Source organism: Peromyscus maniculatus, chromosome 2 (genome assembly GCF_049852395.1).
Source record: "Peromyscus maniculatus bairdii isolate BWxNUB_F1_BW_parent chromosome 2, HU_Pman_BW_mat_3.1, whole genome shotgun sequence".
NCBI classification, from domain to species: domain Eukaryota; kingdom Metazoa; phylum Chordata; class Mammalia; order Rodentia; family Cricetidae; genus Peromyscus; species Peromyscus maniculatus.
The window spans coordinates 103,812,439-103,836,658 of NC_134853.1; the positions used below are offsets into that span (position 1 = coordinate 103,812,439).

The window sequence follows — 24,220 nt, forward strand, 5'->3', positions numbered from 1 at the left end:
ACCTTGTCTCAAAAACAAGATGGACAGCATTTGAAGAATGACACCCCATGGAGAGAGTGTGAAAAAAGGGAATATTAGTTCATAGCTGTTGGTATTTTTGTTGTTGTTTCACGCTGGACTTAATCTAGGCCATCCCTCAGAAATCACTTTTAAAGCCCAAATGACAAGCAGCAGCATCCTCACCGATGTTTAGACTGCTCACTGAAGTGGGAATCAGACAGGTAAACTATGACAGAGAAGAGAGGGATTAGAATGTAGGTGCTGTTCTAGGCCACGGGAGTTTATGGGAGTTTATAACCCACTGGATAATACAAGAGGCTGCTCTGCTCATGTTACTTTACAGTACACTCTGGAAGGTTAAATGGACGTGGTAAACATCTTCCCGGGGATCGGAAGTCCTGTTTATACCGCAGACAAGTTAATGCTTTCTAACTGGTGAAAGCAAGGGGTGGATAGTATACCCATTAGCTAACCCAAGACTGCCCAGTCCTTACGCCTGGGCTGGGCTTCCAATTTTATCAAGGACCACAAGTCCAGCCAGCTTTCCTGTCACTAGACAGAGCCCTCCGAATTTCTCCCGCTTTGTGAGACTAGAAACACGTTTCCACATTCTAAATGAAGGCAGATTTGCAGTAGTGTTGTATCTCTGCCTTTGCACCCCAGATCATTATTCATCCCAATGATTTATTTGAAGCTGAATCCTTGAGCAGGTGCACAGTCCCCAATTATAACACGGTTTCTATGGGGAAATATGATCCACTTTGTGACAACGTGATTTATGATATAGTTACAGGAACATGTTGTGTCAAAAGGCAGAGGCTGCTCATGCCAAATTTATTATGCTAATATGCGCCTTTTTCTCTGATAGAAAAATGCACTCAGAAAGGGGAAATTACATTTCTATGTCTTTCTGGCGTGGGGGTCTTCTCAGTTCTTTGTGTTCCTTTCAGAGAAGAGCTTGCACACAGATCTGCAGATCAGCTTCTAACCACGGCCCTGGTTATTTGCATCTATCATTTTTAATGGCGTGTTTCTACCTTTCCTACAGTCAGGAAACAGAAGGAAACACAGCTATAGGAGAGCTGGAAAAGGAGCTAATGTTCTTCCTTTAAAGGGTCACACGGTTTCATGTATCCTTAAGCGATGTAAGATGTTAGAGAAACCTATAGTAAAATGGCCAGTGCTAATTTACTGTCCTCACACATTTTCTCTTCCTAAGCATTCACTGAAGGACGGGTTCAGAAAAATGTCATGGGCTCACCTGAAGCTGTCCCTGGGGACGGCTGCCCTGCTCTTGTGTACATAGCAGACTGTCTGTCCTGCTACGTCCATTTGGCTAAAGCTGGTAATGGGGACTCCGGGATTGCGGACGTACTCCACCTGGCCGTACTGTGGTGGGGAAGTGATGAGGTAGAGTAGTTCCTCAGGCTTGTCTGCTCCATCCACAGCCAGGAGAGTGGCAGTCGTCAGGAAACCTCTGTCACCTTGGGCCACCACGAGCGGTTTTGCATAAATGACAATATCACCTGTGTGGCAAGGAGATTCTGGTTAAGATTTGTATTTAGAAATACTCGATGCCCCCCTATTGCTGAAGATACCACACACTTCAGACTCAGGAGGAACTGAGGGAGGATCTGATCTGGATCCAGCTCCTCCAGCCTCCTCCCTGAGGACTGGCTCCCCCAAATGTTAAAGGGACTACACAAGCTGCTGGGGAGAAAAGTAATCATTGGTGTTGCTCAGCGATAAAATCGTTAATTTCTCATCAAAGATGCTTCTTTTTGCCAGAAATGCAACCATTACAGAAATCCACAACTGGTCAAAATGCAGAGAATAACTGCCTTTGGGGCACCCCACCCCAACCCCAATGTATTTATACCATACCACAAGGCTCAGGGAACGTAATGGAAGAGGGGCCAGAAACACCGTAAGTTGGAGGAGCAGAATATCTGCTGAGATAGTGTCTTCTATATACAAGAGAGAAGCTGTACCCGTGAAATCTTAGCACTATGGTTATCTAAACAAGACCTGCAAAACGACAATACCAGCTAACATGCCAATGTGTATGGAGGAAATATCACAAGGCTCAACCCTTGGATGGAGAACTACAGACAATTAATGGCTGTTGGAAGTGGGAGAACCAGTCTGCTCCAGGAATGAGCCCCAGATAAGCTTATCCAGTCCCAAGTGGTCAGCCCTAAACACACATACACTTGAGCACCATTAAATGGACTCAGCAGATTGAGCGTGGATGTATGTAGCAATAGCAATTACAGAAGAGGCCAATCATGTGAGAGGGAGCGGGAGGTGCAGGGCAGAAATGAAGGAGCTGGAGATGAATGAAAGGGCAGATATACTGCAAATAGAGTGCTTATGTATGACGTTCTCAAAACTTCTTTAAAAATGTGATTCCTGTGATGATTAATCCTCATTGTTAACCTGTTTGGATTTAGGATCTTCATGGAAACACAACTCTGGGTACACCCATTAGAGTGTCCCTGGAAATTTTAACTGCTAAGAACTCACCTCCAACATATGCAGTATCATTAATGGGGTGAGGCCAAAATGAACAAAAAGAGAAATCAAGCCAATTGCCAACATTCAGTCTTCTATTTCCTGACTGTGGATGCAAAATGGGTAGCTAGCTGCCTCCAGTTCCCGCCACCAGGCCTTCCCCACCATAACGCACTGTCCCTTCAGTGTTATGAGCCAAGATAAGGCCCCTTCCCCCGGTTGCTTCTTAGGATTTGATTGCAGCAGCGGGGACTGTAACTAATATGGTGTCCAAAGCAAATAGAAAACACAAAGACCAAACTGCACTCAAGTCAAAGCTAACCTGCTGTGGGAAGGCCTTTCAAACTAACAAGAAAAGAACAGGTCAGGAGGACTGAGCCAACGCGTCACAGAAGAAGCAAAGGGCACACTTTATAATAATACACCTATATTTTATAATGTTTAAGAAAATACATAGGTGAGTGCATGGCTGAGCGAGACAGAAGGATGAGCACACGCTGACGACGTTGCACAAACCAGGGGCTACACACCACTTCATTTACCGGAGATCCCTTAAAAACGATCCTATCTAAAATATGAAGCTTTGGGTTGGAGATGTAGCTTGCCTGGCACGCACAAGGACCAAGGCTCTATTCTTAACACCACTAAGTAAGTAAACAATACAGATGAGCAGGGCTGCTTCCTGTCAGGCACAGTAGTGGGGCGCTTCTGTGCTCTCAGCTATACTGAGGGGAGGAGCGTTCTCGAAACCCACAGACTGCAGATGAGAAATCGGGGTGTGGAGGTGCTACTTACTGCTAGAGGCTATGTGTTAATAAAAGACAGAGCCAGAAGTGGCTCTAAGTCACCAGCTAGAAGGACAACTCATAACCACTGCACCATGCGGTCCCTTCTCAATAGTCAGCACTGAATGGGCGTCTATGCAACAGGAAAGATAAAATATGTGAAAGGGGCCGGGCGGTGGTGGCGCACGCCTTTAATCCCAGCACTCGGGAGGCAGAGCCGGGAGGATCTCTGTGAGTTCGAGGCCAGCCTGGGCTACCAAGTGGGCTCCAGGAAAGGCGCAAAGCTACACAGAGAAACCCTGTCTCGAAAAACCAAAAAAAAAAAAAAAAAAAAAAAAAAAATATGTGAAAGGGATTAAAATCACAAAAGCCTCTGGGTACCATGGCACATGCCTTTAATCTCAGCACTACAGAAGCAGAAGAGGCAGGCGGATCTCTGAGTTTGAGGCCAGTCTGGTCTACAGAGTGAGTTGCAGGATGGACAGAGCTACACTGTGAAACCCTGTCTCAAAAAAAACCAACAAAACAAAACCACAAAACCCAGTTAGCTATTGTCTCTCTGTCACCTGCTTGTGAATGAGATGTAAGCCCTCAGCTACTTCTCTAGAGCTTACCTGCCTGCTGCCAGGCTCCCCATGATGATGGTTATGAGCTAACTGTGGTGATATTTTATTGGTGCTCTAGTAAATAAAGTTTATCTGGAGATCAGAGGAAAAAGCCAGCCACTATATTAAGCAGAGAAGTCAGCCAGTGGCAGCACACACCTTTAATCCTAGCATCCGGGAGGCAGAGATCCATCCAGATCTCTGTGAGTTCAAGGCTACACTGGGAACAGAGCCAGGCATGGTGGCACATGCTTTTAATCCCAGCACTAACCATAGAGGTCTGAAGGTCTGTACAGACAGACAGGAAGTGATGTAGCTGGGCGGAGAAAGGAAGTGAGACGGCAGAGCAGAGAAGGCATATAGGTGTGTGTACACAGGAAATAGCTCTCTCTTGGCTGAGGAGTTCCTACTGGTAAGAACGTGGCTGGCTTCTTACTGTTCTGTGGTCTCTCGGTTTTCACCCCAATACCTGGCTCCAGGTGTTTTATTAATAAGACTGTTTAGCAATTCGTCTTACAACTAACCCTCTGAAACTGAATGTCCCGCTATTGCCTTGGTCACCGTATCTCTTCACAGCAATCAAAAAGTAATTGACACCAACCTCTTGAGAAAACAAAAGTGAAAACAAAACATCAAGAAGTATATTTATTTCTATGTTTATTTATTCAGTGTGTGTGTGTGTGTGTGTGTGTGTGTGTGTGTGTGTGTGTGCGCGCGCGCTAGTCCCTGCAGAGCCCAGGGGAGGGCATTAGGTCCTCTGGAACTTGAGTTACAGATCGCTATGAGCCATCATGTAGGTATTGGAAACCAAACCCAGGTCCTCTGCAAAAGCAGTAAACGCTCTTAACCATCGAGCCATCTGTCCAACCAAAATCCGGAGATATCTGTGGTTGTCATTAACTGAAGATCCTATCGGCTTCTACGGCAGAGGCCAGCTATGCCATTAAATATACCACAGTTCACAAGGAAATTCCCCACAACAGACATTATTCAAAATGTCAGGAAAATGGCAAGATTATGGAATTCTGTTTCAGATGGCAAAACCGGTATTTGGGGCATACTGAGCTTTTATCTCCAACTGAAAAGCAAGAATCGAAGACTATTCTGAATTCAAATGAAAATCTAAGTTGCAGATGCTCTGAGGCAATGGTGATAAACACACCAATGGCAGCAAGAGAAACAAACAAATGATTGCGGGGGAAGTCAAAATGTCACAGAGCACTGTCCCCAGGGGCAGAGACACCTCTGGGAGGAGGAAGAGCATCCAGCGCTTCAGTACCGGGAAGGCGGAGTACGAGTAGTGTTAAACCTCTGCATCCCAAACATCGCCTAAAGGCATCCTCTCTGCCACTGTGGACATCAGAACACACCATATCACAAGTGGAAGGGTGAAGGTTTTTATAATAGGCCCGAGACAGAAGAACTAAGCATATGTTCTGTATAAAGGAGATGGTATGAGCAGCTACTCAATATGGCTCTACTTAGGATAAGTTACTCTTGGACTGGAGAGATGGCTCAACAGTTAAGAGCACTGGCTCTTCTTTGTGGAGGACCTGGGTTCAGTCCCCAGTACCCACATAGCAGTTCACAACCATGTGTAACTCCAATTCCAGAATATCTGTCACCCTCTTCTGGTCTCCACGGGCACCAGGCACACGTGTGATACACAGACATACGTGCAGACAAAGCTCATACACTTGCAATAAAAAATAAAAAATATAAATAGATCCCTTAAAAAGTTATACTTGTGAAGTCATGAGACACATAATAAGCAACTTAGAAGTGTCATATGAAGTAACACAAATGAAAACAACAGGAAAACAAGATACAGTGGCGTACAGTGATAAAACACCATACAAAGAAGCAAGAGAAACTCTGAGCTTCATAAATGTTAGTGGATAAATACACCTGTCTACTTACTGCAGGTTTTCATAACTGCTTTTGAAAATAATTGCTCATCAGCTATGGTGGAGTGCGTGGAGTCATGCTGAAGTTTCCATTGCCCAGCTGCCCTGAGCACAGCCTGTTATTACTGAGCTTCAGCCACTGGAAGGCACGTGAGGAAGGTGAGCTGCCTTCAAGCAGAGTTGATGAGACCCTGGCCCACAAGCTCTTCATCAGCTTCTTCTCCCTTCCTAAGCAACTGCAGCTTCAGAGACAAGGAGGTGACTGGACAGGGGATGCTCCATGTGCCTGTGGAATCGCTTCCCCTGCGCTCTGAAGCTACGTCAGTAAGAAGACAGCCTGCGCTGTCCCCCGCCTGTGCCAAAATGCTAGCAGTCGTCCATGTGCCTGAACACCCTACGTACACGATTGTCCTAGTTAGGTCTCTGTTGCGGCAATAGGACACTGGCCAAACCACGTCGAGCCGGGAAAAGGTTTCAGCTTGCAGGTCACAGTCCGTCACCATCGAGGGAACCCAAGGTAGGAACGGGAAGCAGGAAATGAAGCAGAGCACGTGGAGGGACACTGGTTACTGGCTTGCCCCCATGGCTTGCTCAGCCTGCTTTCTTCTATAACCCAGGACCACCTGGCCAGGGGTAGTGCCATCCACAGTGGGCTGGGCCCTCCCCCATCAATCATCAAGAAAATGCCCCGGACTGGCCTATAGCCCAATCTGAGAGAGGCAGTTTCACAGCGGAGGCTTTCCCTCTTCCCGGATGTTATCAAAACCTGACCAGTGATATTTTTACAAAGAGAAGAATGAATGTATTCAGAATCATCTGGCTTATCTATCTAACTGTCTATAGTCACAAAAAAAAATTATAACTGGAAAACACGTAAATAAAATGTAAATATGTCCCAAAAGAAATATTAACTCATATGATGAAAAATTAATTCAAGACAATTGTAATTATGCTGCACACATAAAATAGTTTTTTTAAAATTGCACTTAAATCACTGTATTTAGTTCTGAGCATCCTAGCAACCAAGGCAAAACAAGAAAGCATTCAGTCAATAAAACATAAGGATCAAAGACTGTTAGATATGAAAATGTTGAGAACCTGGGATTGTGAACAAGATACGATTTTCAACCTCCCAGTATAAGCTGCAGTCTTAAATTATAGCGCAGTGGCAGTTACGTATCAGGAGCTTACATTCTCCTTTGTTAAACATTTTTCCTTTATGTCTTTGTTTTAGTTTGTTTTGTGTATGTTGCTATTTCGCCTGAGTGTGTGTCTGTGCACCAGGTTCATGCCTGACGCCTGTGGAAATCAGGAGAGTCTCTCGGCCTGTAGCACACACGTGTGTGTACTTATACCAGCTCATTTCTACTCACAATCCTGGTCCCAGGAAGCATGGGTAAACACACGCTTACCTTTCCCAGTGTCTTCAATGATGATGTGACAGTCAAACGCAGGTGATCTGTTGTCCCCGTCCCAGAGGTAGAAGGTAAAACTGTCTCCATCCTGGGACTCCATCTTGGCAGTGTGTGTGTATCTCAGCAAGTTCAGGTCCACATCCTCCTGGGTGCACTGCATGCCAGCCGAGAGAGGGACCCAGTCCCTTCCTATCTGAAAAGTGCCACAGTCAGCCGGGCACCCTGGCTTCCCCAGCTCTGTTAGAGGCTACTTCCCCCAGGCCCTGAAAACCTCTGACAGGACTCTTGGGGGAAATTCTACACTTGTTTCTGCCATGGAACCTGATATTTTTTTCTTTTCAAAGAAATAAATTAAAATAATTCAAGACGTTGGATGAAAAACAGCTTTAACCAGTGGACTTTTGACAAAGTCATTCAACAGCATTGGTGTTTCTGAGGTATTTATCATCAGTAATCATGGCTGATTAAATATCCCAATTAAGGAGAACAGGTGGGCAATCAGTTACTGGAATGGGCTGCTTAGAAATTAAATGTGTTTCTTTTGGAACTTCCTCTTTTTATTTATTTTAGTTTTTTTTTTATTTTTGTACAACTAATAAAACCTCTTTTTCATTTTTGTTTTTGTTTTCAAAGTGGCTTATTTGTTTCCAAGCTCATAGGGTAAGAAAACAAAACAAAAAAACAGAATGCACTGGCATTTTCACCCAGCCCAATGTCTAGACTTACTAAAACGTAAAGAAAGTTGTCAGATTCCCATCACACCCCCTACACACACACTCATACACACTTACACACACTCTCTCTCACACACACACTCTCATACATTCACACATACACTCACACACAGTCACACATACTCTCACATACACACTTGCACACTTGCACAAACACTAACACACACACACGATCTCACAGTCACACACACTCTCACATACACACACACACTCTAACACACTCACACATTCACACATTCACTCATTCACACGTAGTCACACATGGTCTCACAGTCACACACACACACACACACACACACACACACAGAGTAGAAAGTATAAACTCTCAGTGCCTCCACAGTTTCCATCAGGATCTTCAAAGCCCAACTCAAGTCAACCTAGTTAGGCATGTGGTTTGCATAGTTTGGGGCAGAAATTGTGGCTATTGTCCTCGTTATTGTGAAAAAAGAGGCTTTTATGATAGCAGACTGGCTAACAACTGGGAAAGTATGAGGGAATAAAATATTAAGCCTATATTGTATTAATAATCCCACTTTAATTCTCCTAAGTTCCAGGCATAGCTTTTCCTAGGAATGGCTCACAAAAGTCATTCAGTATAACTGGAGGAAAATGTCATTTTCAGTGATTCACAACATAAATCACACTGCAGTTTACCTGTCTGGTTGACAGACTAAACCCCATTTAAGTCATTTGTGATTCCTTTCTTGTTGGCCATCCACCCCCAGTTCCCAGCGAGTCTTGGGCTCTCCTCCCACGACATCATCACTTTTCTTGAGCTGTTCTACTTGGTGGGATTTCTTCTTCTTTAATATTTTTGCCCACGTGACATTTGCAGCCCTATGTCTTCCTGAAGTCCCCTGGGGAAAGTTGCTTTTATTGCAGTAGTTAAACTAGGGTCCTTCTTTTATGGGTCTATTTGCAAACAGAGACTTTCAAATAGATTCTTTTTAAACCAGGCAGCTTAGGATCCTATTTAACTTCTCCTCTTGGTAATATTGTCCTGGAAAATAAATACAGGGGAAGGCATCATTTGCTCGCTTGTTTCTAATTCTTCATTTGCATTCCCAAATATGAATTTGACATGACAGAATCATCTGATGCCAGAAAAAGGAAAAAAAAAAAAGAAACTAAAACATAACAACAACACCAACGAAGGGGAGGTAACAAGAAGACAAGAGGCCCTGAGAGTCCAGGAGGCCTGGCGGCCCAGTCCCCAGCCTCAGTCAGCCAGCCTCAGTGAGCCCGGGGGAGGTGTGAGAAAATGGTGTGCAGCCTGCTGGGACCCTGGACCCATCTGGATCTTCTTCTCATATCCGAAGCAACTCAGGCCCCAAGCCACCCAAACGTGTGCGCTCTCACTGTGTTTCTGCTTCATTACGCTTTGAAATGAAATAAGGACACAGCTGTACCTCAATTTAAATCAGTGATTGCTCTTCTCTCTGACTCTCTATGGTACCCGCACTCTGTGACAATCAAGCTGTTCCCCACAGAATGACTCCTCGCTGCTGCTTTTCTATTCTAAAGAGAGCCTGCCTTAGATTAAGACTCAAGCGTTCAGGCAATCACACCGAGGCTGGCTAGGGGTTGTTGCTGGTCTCTCGCCACCATTCAAAGACACATTTTGACCCATGAGTCAGCTGACCTTCTCAAGTGGCTGATCTATGATTCGAGTTGGACTAATCATTAAGCATCATGCCTGCAATCTGAATGGACCGCAAATTTGCTATTACAGGACTAAAAGGAACCAGAAGGGCGTGAGCAAACTGCTGGAAGAGTTAGCACCAGACCCGGAGTGGCTTAACCCTTCGTGTGCCTTCGTGTTTCCATGCTTCTCACTTTCTGTTGAAACAGACCCAGGCATGTTGACAGACGCCATGCAGTTTGCCAGATTCCAATACCGTAGTTCCTAAGATATGACGGCCATCAGGGAGCGGGGTGGGAGAACCCGCACATGAACTGCTTACTCCCTAGATTTTGATTTGAGATTTAATCCTCTCACACATTCGAGTGAGGCCAGGGAGAGAGGCTCCAAAATAAAGACACTAATAAAGACAGATTTTAAATATGGCCACATTCCTGAGAATGGCATGGCAGAGAAAATGAGAGACGCAGAGAGAGCGGCACAGGAACGGGATGGGGGGCACATTAGAAAGGAGGAAGGAGCAGAAAAGGGAGGGAAGGGGTATTGGAAGGAAGAAAATGAGGAGGGGCAGTGACAGATTTCAAAGGTTTCTGATTATTGAGGAATGCTTAAAAAAAAAAAAAGGAAAAAAGCTAAGTTACGTGGATCAACATGAAAAAAGTCTGGTGGGGAGGTAGGCGCCTCAGAATATGCTGGATTCTCCTCAGAAGCCAGCTTCTTCCACCCAGCCAAGTCCTTCCTTTCAAATCTAGGGACAATTCTCAGGAGAAGGAAGCAATGAGGAGCCTTAGTGAGTATTGGTTGAATGTATTACAAGTTGGTAAAGAAAATTCAGAAGGGTATGAGTTCATCCTGGCAAAGGAAATGTTTTACTTTTGAGTGAAAAATATGCCTATTCGAGAATAACTTCAGTTGTATGAATGTATGTGTTGGTAAAATTTACACCTAAAGGGCCAGTCTAAGGCTAGACAGATGGCTCAGTGGTTAGGAGGCCATCTACTCTTGCAGAGGATCAGGGTTTGGTTCCCAGCACCCACATCAGACAGCTCACAACCATCTATAAATTCAGCTCCAGAAAACCTGACCTTCATGGGCACCTGTACACATGTGATACTTATAAATTCACACAGGCACACATACATCTAAAAAATAATGAATTAGGGGTTAGCAAGGTGTCTCAGAGGTTAAGAGCACTGGTTACTCTTCAGAAGTTTTGAAGTTAAGAGCACTGGCTGCTCTTCAGAGGCTTTGCATTCAATTCCCAGCAACCACATGGTGGCTCAAAACCATCTATAATAAGATCTGGTGCCCTCTTCTGGCCTTCAGGAGTACGTGCAGGAGGAACACTACATAATAAATCTTTTAAAAACGCAAAAGCACTGAAAATGATAATTATAAGTAATTCAATAATTGTGTTCAAGGGCCACTTACCTTAAGCTGAAGTTGCCCATTTTGGGGAAGTCTTTCAAATAAATAGTGGATCGTCTCCCTGGGTGAGTCTTTATCTATGGCTGAAAGAACAGCACTAGACAGAACACGAGTTTCGCCTACGGCCATTGAGATTTCAGCCTTCCTGTAGAAAGGAAAATGCCTGTGTTGATATGAAAATGGAAGGCACAAGTTCAGCAGGGACACTTATATTAGTTTTCACTGGTCCCACCTTCAAGAATTAAGAAATAATAATTAACATCCAAAGCACTGGAAACTGTGAGTCATATACCAAAGTCTGCAGAGGGTGTGAACCAGCAGCCATGACTAGGGTGCTAGATGAGATGCTTACAGGAGTAGAACTTTACAATTTTTCCAAGTTATATGTAGTTTATATAATGATTTTGCTTCCAGCCTTTCATATAATGCTTGCAATGTCTCCATGTAGAAAGTAGGTCAGATACTATAGTTCTAACTAGACGTACAGAACCCTACTGAAAGCAACTCATACAGTGTCCTAAAGCTCTTCCTGAATGCCCTCCTGACGCTGATACTCTTTGGTTATCTGTGGTCCTCTAATGTCCCCTTCCTCCTCCTGAAAAGGCCCTGGTGTGTGATCTTTACAGGTTCTTCTTCCTGAAGAAGTGGAACTACCAGGCCGGCTCCTGGCATCTGGACAGCAAACTGGAAGCACAAGCAGATGGAGTGGCGGGTGGCTGCAGCTTCCATGAAGAATGGCACCCAAGCGAGGAAGGGATTTCTAGTGTCCACCAGTGTCCCAGCTCTCCACTGTGGTCATAGTGAGATCACATGTGACTACTGGCTACCTCCACAGCTTTGGTTCTGGGACACAAGGAAGTGCTTGAAGTCCTTGGTCTTGGGTCCAAGGACAGCAAGTCTCACTGAGTGATGTCAGCAGCCACCAGGTCTTCTGCAGAGAAGGCAACATCTGATACTTCGTTCCAGCCACTCTTATTCAAAAAGGGATTCCTGCTAGCCCAGGACTGGCAACTTCCTGGATCAGAGCAGGAGACTTCAGCCACCTCTCCAATGGAGAGTGTGAACCGCAGGATCCTAGAAGGCTGATGAGCCTGCTGACTGGTGACTGGTGCTTGTGGAGATTAGCAGTGCTTTTTTTTTTTTTTTTTTTTTTTGAGATGAAACAGCCGCGTGTCACCACAAGGAAGATGAGGGTGGCAGGAAAAGGGTGTCAGCATTCCGTGTCAGGGGTGACAAGTATCACAGTCTGGGGAAAGGACTGTGTTAGAGATAATTTATCTATAAAGGATTCTGGAAGGAGAAAGATGGGAGCTAGTGAGAATGGAAAGGGAAAGGCGCCGAGGGGTGTTGTTACTGCTGACCGCAGTTTAGACTCAATCCTAATAGACTCTTTTAAGTTTAACTTTTGTTTTTTGAAAAAAGGGGACCCAAATAAGTTGTTCAGGATGTCTCTAACCATTAGATTCAAGACATGCTCTTGCCTCAGCCTCCCAAGTGGCAGATGCACACCACAGTGCCCAGCCAGAATCTTCTGAGGAACCATAGAGAGCATGACCCAGATTAAGCTTCTGGAGGACAGGAAGGTGGAACACTTGTCTTATCTAGTATTTCCCATGGTTATCAACTCTCTGCTCCCATAGTTACCAACCATCTGATCCCATGGATCTGTGTGAGATGATGCAGCTTCCTAAGGAGGAAAGGGAGCCATAGACTGAGCCTCTGAAGTGGAACACTGACCTGAGCTGGGACTCGGGGACAGAAGCACCTACCACAACATCTGAAGGAACCATCAAGGAAATGGGGGCAAGAGCTGGCAAAGACCAAACTACTCTTGGCAGAAATGAACAGGGCGGGCATCAGATTGTCTTTGTGTTTCTGGAATAGTGACAACTGCTTGTAATGATGACTGTGCCCAGCCTCTCAAGCACTTTTACACATCGCCCTTGTAACAATCCTATGAAAAGATGCTCACTAGCATCATCCCGGTCCACTGAGAGGGTAAGGGAGAGCCGGAGAGAAGTGAAGTGGCATGTTGAAGGTCACACCTCTGCTAAGTGGCTGTCTGAGTCACCCAGACTCAAGATTTCTTAACCACTGGGCTACAGAGGGAAAAGGTGGAGATGAAATACAGGAGGAGACAGAGCATGAGAAGGTTCTGGGAGGAAGTAAGAGTTCTACCAAACAACACAGATGGAAGAAAAAAGGGGAACCTCTGCTTCCCTCCTGGGGAGAAAAGGAACGAGGAAGAGAAAGGGAAGGTTAAATGATCAATGTCTGACGTGACAGACAGACCAGCCAAGCAGATCCGATCAATGCACTTCATGAACGTGTAATGAAATGTTGCACTGTGACCCACGAATGTGTTCAATAATTACGATATTTTGTTTTTTTTACAAAGGAGGGATTCTGAAGCAGGGTTGAGATTTGGGGATTTTGCAGCTGTCACTGTCGCTGGGGTTTAGCAGTGAGGCTGTGACTTTGCAATGGGCAGACTCCTTTATTCCTCTGGTCTTGGTCAGTGGGTGGCTGAGGAATTAATAAAATCAAGTATATGAAGGATTTACTAAAGTGTCTGCCACCTAATAAGTACTTAATAAACATCAGTTTTCATCTTGCTCCCTTCTTTGAGTGATGATGACAAAGAGGTTTGTAACAATATAATATCCTCCCATGCCCACGGTCACAGGTCTTCTCACACAGTCAAGGCTAGATTCAAACTCACTGTGTCACCCAGGCTAGCCTTGAATTCATCCTGCTTCCTCCTGGGTTCCAGGATTACAGCATCTTTCACATTTATACATGAATGCCAAACCAATCTGAATCGTCAATTCCAGGACTGAAAACCAATCTGAATTGCCAGTTCTAGCACCGAAATAAGGAAACAGACATTTCCTATATATTCTTAGTTGAACTGGTGTCTGAGAAGCAGTCTTCCCAAACACTATCATCACCATCTTCCACAACACTTTCTACGGAGTGTTGGGCACGCAGAAGGACTGATGAAGACCCGAGAGGGTGAGACAGGGCCTTGTCTACTCTCTTTTTGCTACATAGTCCAGGAGACTTGGGGGTTTAAAGGTTTCCAGGAAGGTGTTCCTAGCCTGATGAAACTCACATAGTCTACTTAGTGCTTAATGGCTACACCATTAAATAATGGGGAGTCTCAGCAGAGACCTCAAGAGACATTCACATGTCTACAGCTAGCCCTAAAGGCCTGCTGGGCCTCCTGAAGATCTCTGCAGGCTGTGAACTGTGACACTTGACAACGGCAGAGGAAATTGCTGGCACTAGAGAAACGCAACCCTATGCAAGGGAGTTGCCAACCAGCTTTACAGCTCAGAACACTAGCATTCTAAGCAGCAGCATTTTGATACGAGATAGTGGGGTGTTGATCGACATGAGATGTAGTACAGGTTGACAGAGAAGTACCCAGACGATGCATTTTCCTTGATCACTCTTAGTTAAAAGTTTGATGAAATCTATTAAGAGGACTGTTGGCAGTTAACATCGTCACCCTTCAGTTGAGTTATGGACTGCACTTGGTGGGTGGGTGTGTGCACATGTGTGTGCGAGCATGCATGCGTGCACACATGCATTGGAGTACAATATGTTCAGATATTTTTATTTTTATAATTAATTTGAACTTTTAGAAGCTCAAATCATTTAAGGACTAACTGTTCGGGTCACATTTCCTAGCATTTACACTGGAAATTCTCGATGCCTGAGTAGTAGGGCAGTTATGGAAGGATGGCCACAATGGAGGCCTTGCTTCTCCCCGTGTACCTAGTGCCCCGGAACTCTGTGGAAACCTTTTTTTTTTTTTTTTTTAGTTTTTCAAGACAGGGTTTCTCTGTGTAGTTTTGCGCCTCTCCTGGAACTCACTTTGTAGACCAGGCTGGCCTCGAACTCACAGAGATCCGCCTGCCTCTGCCTCCCGAGTGCTGGGGTTAAAGGCGTGCGCCACCACCGCCCGGCTCCCCATGGAAATCTGAAGTGATTCCCTTCAGGCAACTTACTTGCTCAGCGTTGGTTTCTCATCATTCACTGGGGTGATGTTTACTGAAACGGTTTTAAGTATTTTATGTTTCCCATCGGACAACTGGATCACAAAGTTATCAGCAAGGCTCTCCGAGTCGTCATGGACGTAGGCCAGTTTCATTCCTGGAAGAGAAAAAGGAGAGTCCTCCTTCCGGTTGAGCCCTGCGAATGTCGCCGATACTCCTCTTTAACATCAGGCTTTGGGGTTCACATAACTCAGTGCTTTACACGACACCAACTCTGTTTTGTGGAGTCATGCAGAGCCCATTACATCCCCCTTTTTTAAAATAAGGAAACCCCAGAAACCACAGAAGAACAAAGGTGTTGTAATATTTAAACAAAACTGAGAAAAAGGAATTACGTGTGGAACATTAAAGTGTGATCTATCCAGTCACCCGAGAATCCTAAGTAGTTCAAAACTTCACTATAAAAACTGCCTTGAGCCATGCTTCTTTTAACCCTACCCAGTGGCCTTTGGATATTTAACTGAAAACTTCAATTTATCACCTTCAAAACATACTATAAAGTTCTAGAAATACTAAGAGATGTATGCAAAATGTTTGCTGACATATGACCATTAATGCCAAGAAATGAAAAATGTTTAAAATAGGACACACCTATGAAACATTGCAACATAGTACGTCCGTAGAGTAGAACACTGTCATTGCCGAAGTATTCCAGGTAGTATTTAGAATGTAAATAATGTGATTTTGAGTTACCTAATATGGCAGGGATTTGGTCAATTCTGTATGTTTAGGGGTGGGGTGTTTGTGAGAATATATTCAAATTGTTTGGTTTTATTTTTAATATAGCCATAAATGAGCCAAAAATAAGATGTAAGTAAAATCTAACTTTTGAAAATGTTATCAAAATATGTATTCATGTGAACAATTTTATTTTTTTATTTGAATTGACTATACTATTTAAACTTACCCAAGTGTACATGACACTTATTTAATCTGATAACATTAACCAGTGCTATCACTTTTTAAAAAACTCTCCTGGGCCTTCAAATGGCTCAGTAAAGGTTCTTATCTTCACACCTGAGTTTGAACCCCAGCATCCACATGGTGGAAAGAGTAAACCAAATCCCACAAGTTATCCTCTGACCCCCACATGTCAGCACGGCATACAGAAACCCCACAATTCCCCCCAAATGCACAAAGTAAATAAATAAATGGAAAAAAATTAAGCTGTCTTTTTTCCCCTTTAGATAAACTCTCCTTACGTAGCTAAGGGTGGCCTTGAAAGCCTTGAGCTCCCCCTGCCTCAGGCTCTTTAGGTGCTGGAATTACAGGTACGCATCATCGAACCCAGCTCAGAAAACAGGAATGAATGAATGAATGATCAACAGAAATCAGACTTGTCTGAGAGTAGATTTTAAGCTATGATTCCCTTTCTTTCTGTTTGTGACAATATTACTTGCAGCACATGGGGACTGATTTGGTCCTATCAGCCTTGAAGTTCCAGGATTTATTTCTTTATAATTCACAAAAACTGAGACTATGAATTGGCTTTTCAGATTCAAACATGAGATGACATCTGCAACTACTACAGAATAATCTTTGGGAGAAAGAGACTACATTCTAACTAGAGAAATAAATATTTGAAAGACGGGGGGTGGGGGGAGCCAAAAAGCGCTAGGACAAGTCTGGAGAGTAGGTAGGCTTCCTGTGAAAGGAGAGAGCTGCATTCCGACGGTGCCATTTTGGCCAACCCAAGGTGAGAGAAGACCTTCCAGGTTGGGGAAATGAAATACATAGTGAAGGAAGGACTCTGGGGGTAGGCGCTAATTCTAGAACTGCATACTTGCTCAAATTTCGGAAAGTATTTTTATACATGGAAAATGGGATAAGGTCGTTTAAAAAGTAATTAAAAAACAATTCAGGCTGCTTCAGTGTGCCATTTCCCTAAAGAACACATTATCTCCACAGAGACTAATGAGTAGTTATTATATGTGGATCTATATTTGTTTCAACTGTGGAAATTTTGGCAGACAAGCCTCTTGAAATTTAGCCCCATGATCTTAATCGTTTGAAAAGGAAATTTTAAATTATGATTAAAATTCTGTGTTAAAGCGTCGATAATCACAAAGATAATTGTTAATGGTATTTTAAAAGTCAAAGAAAACATCACACTACATCTTCAACTGTCTACAGTGTCTGGCTGAGGCTGTATGCCCCTCTTTAATCAAGAACCCATAACTCAGTCTGAAAAAATTAGCAAGTAAAGCAATACTCTGTCTCTCCCCCATTTCTATGGTTTGTTGTTACCTTAGTGGAGTAAAACAGTTTTCAAATATATGTTTTAATAACAAAAGTTTGTAAGCATGAAACACAACATGACATTTTGATATATGTTCAACTTGTGGCATGCTTACATCACACTAATGTGCTTTACCTCACCTTGTTATTGTGTGCATGTGTGTACTATTAGTAATGTCCAGCTACGCTACGTATTACTAACTCTAGTCACCACAGTGCACAGATGGCTGAAACTTTGTCTTGTTGTGCTGAAATTTTGTACCTTTTGATCAACAGCTCATTTCCTCCCTCTCCTGCCAGCCTCTGGCATCCACCGATCTAATTTCTGTTTCTACTATTATAACTTCAGAGTCTACACATGGGTGGGCTAAGTCATTACATCAGCAGCAGCAGGTGTAGAAGTGGAATATAGCCTACCAGTCTTGAGAACGTCCATGGAGAAGTTGTAAACTTCATGTTTCAGCTGCTTGATCTGAGGAGACTCTTTGCTGATTGCCACATTGATGAGGAGGCCATGCTGGGGCTTGTGAGTGATGCTGAAGAGCAGGGGGTCCTTGGGAACATCCCTGTCAGCAGCAGTGATGACGGAAGAATCCAGCTCTACCATCTGACCCTCACACACCTGAGCAGGAGCAAGCCAGCAGAGACAGCGGTATGAAATAGAACCTTTTTCCCCATGTCTTTTCCAAAGCTGCTGGAAAAAAAAACCACCCCACTTATATGAAGATGTCCTATTTCAAATTTTCCATGACATTTTCAGATACTGGGTTCTAGAAAAAGAAATTTCCAGTTAACAGGAATGTAAAAAGAAATCTATTCATCTTCCTCAGATCTTTTTAAAAGATTCAAAGTCCTCTTTAGTTCCATGCACAACAAAGGGTGCATGACAGAAACATCTCTGTGGGGCCCATGAGTTGGCTAGGTAGGTGAAGGTCTTGGCGACAGGAGTTCACTTCCTGAAACTCATATGAAAGTGGAGAGGAATACGTGCACCAAGCTGCCCTCCAGCCTAAACCCTGGGCTATGGTATGCATGCCCCTCATCATTCACATCTATATTTGAGCACAAACAAATACAATCAAAAAACTGTTGTAAAATTAAGACGATTTATGCTGCTAATGATTCAAAGGTTGGTGTTGGGGGAAGCAAGCAAAAGTATGCTTACTCTCTGGAAGTCAGGAAAGGTCAGTGTAAAAGTGAATCTGAAGTCTTTACTTCAGACACTAATTGGTTATTTAACTCAAGCCCTTGTTTCTACAACTTTTAGGTTTCTGTCTGCTTTGGAAGTAGCAAATATCTACTGCATACACCAGAGCAAATTTGGTGTTTCTTTTTTTAATTTTTTTATTTTTTAAATTTCATACATTTTTATGCAATGCATATTGATCATATTCATCCATCACTACCCCTTCCTACTCCTCTTAGTGCCCCCATCTCCTCCCCAACTTCATGTCCTTTTTTATTGTCCAATATTTGGAGTTTTACATTTTTATTATCATAGTAGATATTTTTATTTCAAGTGCTGGGGAGGCGGCTCAGCAGGTACAAGTTCTTACTGTAAAACTTCAAGGAGCTGAGTTCAACTCCCAATAAAAAGCTGGGTGTGGCTGTGAGAGCTCTGACAGCCTCAGTGCTAGGGAGGGCTGAGAAAGCAAGCTCTCTCTCTGGGTCTTGCTGGCTACTAGCCTAGCTCCAGGTTCAGTGGGAGACCTTGTCTCAAGGGAATAAGGAAGAGAATGATAGAGCAGGATACCTGACATCCTCCTCCTACATACATAAACACACAGACACACACACACACACACACACACACACACACTCACACCCACACACTCACACCGCAGTGAAGTGCTTATTGCCTCAAGAAAGCTTTAGTTATATAGAACTTGGCCATTTTGCCTTTTTTTCTTTTCCTTTCTCAGAGAGAAGATAAGACAAGGAAATTTTTGTTTTCTGTTCTGAAATACAGCAAGATTTAAGTAATAAAAGCACACAAATTCTATACCTGCCTCCTGAGGATCTGCAAGGCCACTTGCTACATTATGGAGGTAGTAGAGGTATTCTCAAGAATCAAAGGCAGGAGGGACTGAGAAGACCTGTCTACCAATAGTGTAGTCAAGGAAGGAGTACCAAGAGCCACTGAACACCAAGAAACAAGAACTATGGAAGAGTGGAGGCCAGCAGGCTATCTTCACAGCCGAGGGGATCACTTCATGAGAGCCTCTGTTTGCTTTCCAGCTCCCCGCACTGGCCCTGGAGGGGCTGTTCCTGCAGGTGCACTGTGGTATTGGGACAAAAACAATGCTGCTCTTACCTGACCTTTTTAATTAAAGACCAAAAAAGCATCTTGGATTAATTCCTAATGAGAAACCTATTGAATCACCTTAGCCAGTGTCTCACTTTCCCCACCCTGAAGAACTTGAGTAAAGCAGTTTAAAAACATGCTGTAATTCTCCTTAGAATTATAGAGTTTAACTATGAAGCCTTTTCCCCTTGACTGTGTGATAATGTATATCATTTACAAAATGGTAAATTCATTCACAAGATTACCAGGGAATTTCCTAAAACAAAACCCAAAAAACTACAAGATTCTTTTTTTGGAAATTGAATTGTTTCTTGACATTATGAAAATAAATAGTCTAAATGAATATACATAAAAAGCAGATATTTACCACTAAACAGGTTTACAAAGGGTTATAATAAACTAAAACATTTTGATGGTAGCCCAACTATCTGTACAATAAGGAAATTTTCCAACAGGAAAGCCCAATGTGTTATATGAAGAAGAAAAAAAAATTCTTGAAGCTTAAAAGTTGTCTCTGCCAATGCTCAAGGGTCTGTGTCTGATTTGCATGTATGAGGAAGCATGGGGGAAAGACATGATTACTTCCACAAAGGAATAAGGGACAACTTCCCAGAGGCCTAATTATTCCAGAAGCTCTTGCTCCAGGCAGATAAAGACAGTAGAAATAGGTGCAGAAGTGATCCTTTATTGGTTTTTTTTTCCTTCACATAATCACTGAAGGGCTCTCCAGAGTAAACCTTGAGCCAAAAGAAGAGGGCAAGCAGGAGTTGGCTCTTAAATCTCATGCTGAGGTGACGCTCATGTGCTGTTAAGATTCAGTAGAAAATTAAAATCAAATAAAGACTTTCACATTTAGAATGTGATTATTTTTAGCAAAAAGAATGAGGAGAAATAATGGCTTTGGTCAACATTAGAAAAAAAATGATACATTAAATAGTACTGAAAACACTTGTTCACTAAGGACCTACTATGCTTGGCCAACTCAATCATCATAACAGTCTCTCGAAGAAAATTACATGTGTATTTTTGAAGATGGGGAAACAGAAGCTTGAAGAGAAATAACCTGCCCAAGATGCAAAAATTATTCGACGCAATACACAAGTTCCTTTGAGGCCAAGCCTGTGTGTGTGTTCATTCAACTTGCTAGTGCATGTGTATGAATTAAATAATCATACATAGACATGCAGGACATTTAAAAGGAATTACATATTGATAAGAAAAGATTTCACATAAATACTTAAGTTGTGCTTTAGAAAGTAAAGCATAGAGTAGTGGGTATGATTCTCTTATTTGTAAGTAAAAATATACAGAAAAATTATAGTATACAGACATAATTCTGGCATGTCCATAAATCTCTTGGGTTACTTGGTTAACCTGTTTATGCCTCATTTCTTCAGTAATGAAATGGCAATAAAAACACCATCACCCTAAAAGCCTATTGTGAGGATTAACTATGAATACCCAGAAAGGACTTGAAACCTAAAGCCCAGTAGGTACTCTATTACACACACACACACACACACACACACACACACACACACACACACACACACCTTTACCGTTACCATTAGTACTAGGTTAATAATTCACAGTGATTAATTATATGGCATAAGATTCTGCTTTCCTCACTGTTCACCAAATTAACATATTAGGTGCACCTGGATCAACATAAAGGGGTTGTCTAGGGGAAAAAAAATCAGAAATAGGTTAAAAAAAAAAAAAGGAACATTCTGGTATGCTTCTTACAGTGATATTCTGTACCACAAAGTCGGGAGCTTCATCATTTGTGGGGTTGATGTTAACATGAAATGTCGTCTCTAAGGAGCGTCGCTTCCCATCTGTGGCATACACCATGAACTGGTCGGCAGTTGGTTCCACCCTCAGGTGCCTGGACTGCACGTAGTTAATGTGCAAAGCCTTCATGTCTCTCCACTGGAACGAAGCTAGCACACCCCAAGACAGAACAGGGAAATGATAAACAGCACTACCCAGGAATCTTCAGTCTTCAACAGCTGCTTCTCTGGAAAGCAGATACGCAATCATAGTGGGGACTGGTGTGGTCCCACTAGCCATCAACAGAAAGGCGGGTACCACAGATCTGAAAGAAGGATGCAAATCTGCCTGAAGAACGAAATTGTGATGACCACTAATCAGGATGCGGGAGACTTCATGGTCACTCTCCAGACACCTGAATTGAAAGTCGCAGAGGACTGCCCTTGACTAAACTGTCCTTCTGACATGTGGCTCTTCTCATACTGGGCTGAGAAGGTGCCACTTCGTTGACACAAAGGCAAAATGAGTGGAGATCCATGTCTATGTAACAGACATCAAGAAACTCACTGCACTGAGGAGAATTAGTTGACTTGATGTTCAGCTAGCCTTAAATCAGAAGAGAAAAATTGCCATAGGGTATGAATTAAATCAAAAGAAAAGCTGCATGACCTTTAACTTGATTAATCTTAAATCTCATCTCACTCACATTTAAAATAAGAAATTTCTTTAAAGGAGCTTGAAAAATAACTTACTTAAAAAGTATTATCATCAGAAGATTTGAGTTTTGCTTTCTGTTTATGTTTTGTTTTATTAAGTGCTATTCTGGTTGCTGAGAAACATTAGCTTTCCAAATTAAGCTGGGCAGTGAAAACACATGCCTTTAATCCCAGCATTTGGGAAGCAGAGGCAGGAGGATCTCCAAGTTCGAGGCTAGCCTGATCTACAAAGTGATTTCTAGGACAGCAAATTCTAAGAGCATGCATACATATGCTTAATTTTTTCTGTGAGACAGGATATATACATAATGTCTATTTTAGAGATGACTTTCTGGAAAACAAGTAAAGTTAAATGTGTAAAATGGTCTCTGTGATAAATGCTACTCAGAGACACTCTGTCTCAGAAAACACAAACACAAAAACAACAACAAAAGATTGATGTAATCTACTTGAACATTTCAAGTTTTCTCTTTCAGTACCACTGATAGCATATTTCTCAGTATTTTCCAGGATTATCTATTAAAAATGCTAAAAGACTGTGAGAATGAGACCCTGTGGTTCCTACCAGATTAATTCTGTCACAGGACTGTGTTGCCAGGAGGGCCTTGGAAAAGGTAAGTACTTCAGTTTTTGAATCCATGCCCATTTCCTAAGCTTAGCCCAGCTAGTCACATCCATGAACCCTAGCAAGACATTGCGGGCCAGGAGACGAGGACTTACCTATGCTTATGCCCCTGTTACTTTTCTCAAAACCTGCAGAAGGGAGTGTGTTTTCAAGATAGCCGAACTGGGGAGGAGAAACCAAAACAAATTCTAAGTCATCCGGGGCGGTGTCTGGGTCAGTGGCAGTCAAATGATGAGTGGTAAGGGCTGCCTGGAAGCCTTCATCCACCACGAACGTCCTACCTGGGTACCAAGAACAATAGTCACAGGCCAGTGAAATGGCTCAGTGGTCAAGGCGCCTGCTGCCGGGCCTGATGACCTGAGATCAATCCCCAGAACACACACTCACAAAGCAAGTAAATGAACATGTAATAAAATGTAAAAACACACACTTCTGTCAGCCTGAACTCCTCCATCACAAGAGTGAGAACTAAAGGCAGTCATTGCAATCCCAGCTAGAGCGGCCTCCCACGGGCAAACACGCTTCCATGGGAGACTCTCATTTTCTTGGGCATAAATTCTCTTTGCAGTAAAAAATTCAGGGGTAACGAGTGGGATTTAATTTGACTTATGGAATTGTATACTTCTTTCTCGTACAAGCCAGCCAGATGATAATGGAAAGGCGGCGGCGGCGGCGGCGATGCTGAACGCTCTGCTACAGCCCTCCAGTCATTCTCAAGGAACCTGATTTCCCTTGTGTCTCGATAGAAGTGACAAATGAAAATAAGAATTGCCAAACTGTTTTAATGATAAGCCACTAAATGGAGTTTATGTACTCCTCAAGATCAGTCGTTACCACTGTTTGTCAGAGTGCTAATTGCCGGAGAGCGATTATGAATTGCTCATAACGAACATTTTTTCATGCCTTGGTGCTTAATTATTCTGCTGGGATAATGCTTCCTTTCCAGAACATTGCTTGGGAGATAGTTAGCAAATTACAAGCGCGTTCATACATATGCTTATTTTTTCTGTGAGACAGGACATATACATAATGCCTACGAAGAGATGACTTTCTGGAAAACACGTAAGGTTAAATGTATATAAATGGTCTCTGTGGTAAACGCATTCTGTTCTAATAGAAATTTATTATGGATAAAATAAATTATTCTCTCTCCAGCTGGCAATGCTATTTTCCCATGTGAAATAAACCAGTATACTTGAGGATCTCAACATCCTTGTTGTAACACGTAACACAAAGATACAAATGCTGTTGTATTCTATATATATATATATATGGAAATACATAAATTTTTAAGCAAGTAAATTCTTTTGCCCTGTGATTGTTTTTATTACTGATTTTGGATTTATTATATATTTCTATTGAGATGATTCCTGGGTGACAATTGCATTTGGTGGTGTTCTAATCTAAGAGAATTATTTCACTGAGCCTTGGGTACGGCACTAAGACAATTATACTCATAGGAACAACAT

General features: G+C 42.9%; 1 protein-coding gene across 7 annotated transcripts in view; it reads right to left on the bottom strand.

Annotated features, from left to right (window-relative positions):
• The window catches only part of Frem1 (FRAS1 related extracellular matrix 1), a 148,765-nt gene that overhangs the window by 52,010 nt on the left and 72,535 nt on the right, over positions 1 to 24,220 (bottom strand). For 4 of the 7 annotated variants that reach the window (XR_013049175.1, XM_076564439.1, XM_076564438.1 and 1 more), the window contains 7 exons: positions 22,847 to 23,032; positions 21,384 to 21,580; positions 17,750 to 17,954; positions 15,047 to 15,191; positions 11,034 to 11,175; positions 7,224 to 7,419; positions 1,262 to 1,526 (listed from right to left, as the gene is read on the bottom strand). Coding sequence is in view for 4 of the 7 variants with exons in the window: in XM_076564439.1 (XP_076420554.1) it covers positions 1,262 to 1,526; positions 7,224 to 7,419; positions 11,034 to 11,175; positions 15,047 to 15,191; positions 17,750 to 17,954; positions 21,384 to 21,580; positions 22,847 to 23,032 (1,336 nt within the window). In the remaining 3 variants the exon portion in view is untranslated. Of the gene's footprint in view, positions 1 to 1,261; positions 1,527 to 7,223; positions 7,420 to 11,033; positions 11,176 to 15,046; positions 15,192 to 17,749; positions 17,955 to 21,383; positions 21,581 to 22,846; positions 23,033 to 24,220 lie in introns of those variants that run through there. The other 3 variants (XM_076564440.1, XR_013049176.1, XM_076564441.1) reach the window with 3 other exon arrangements.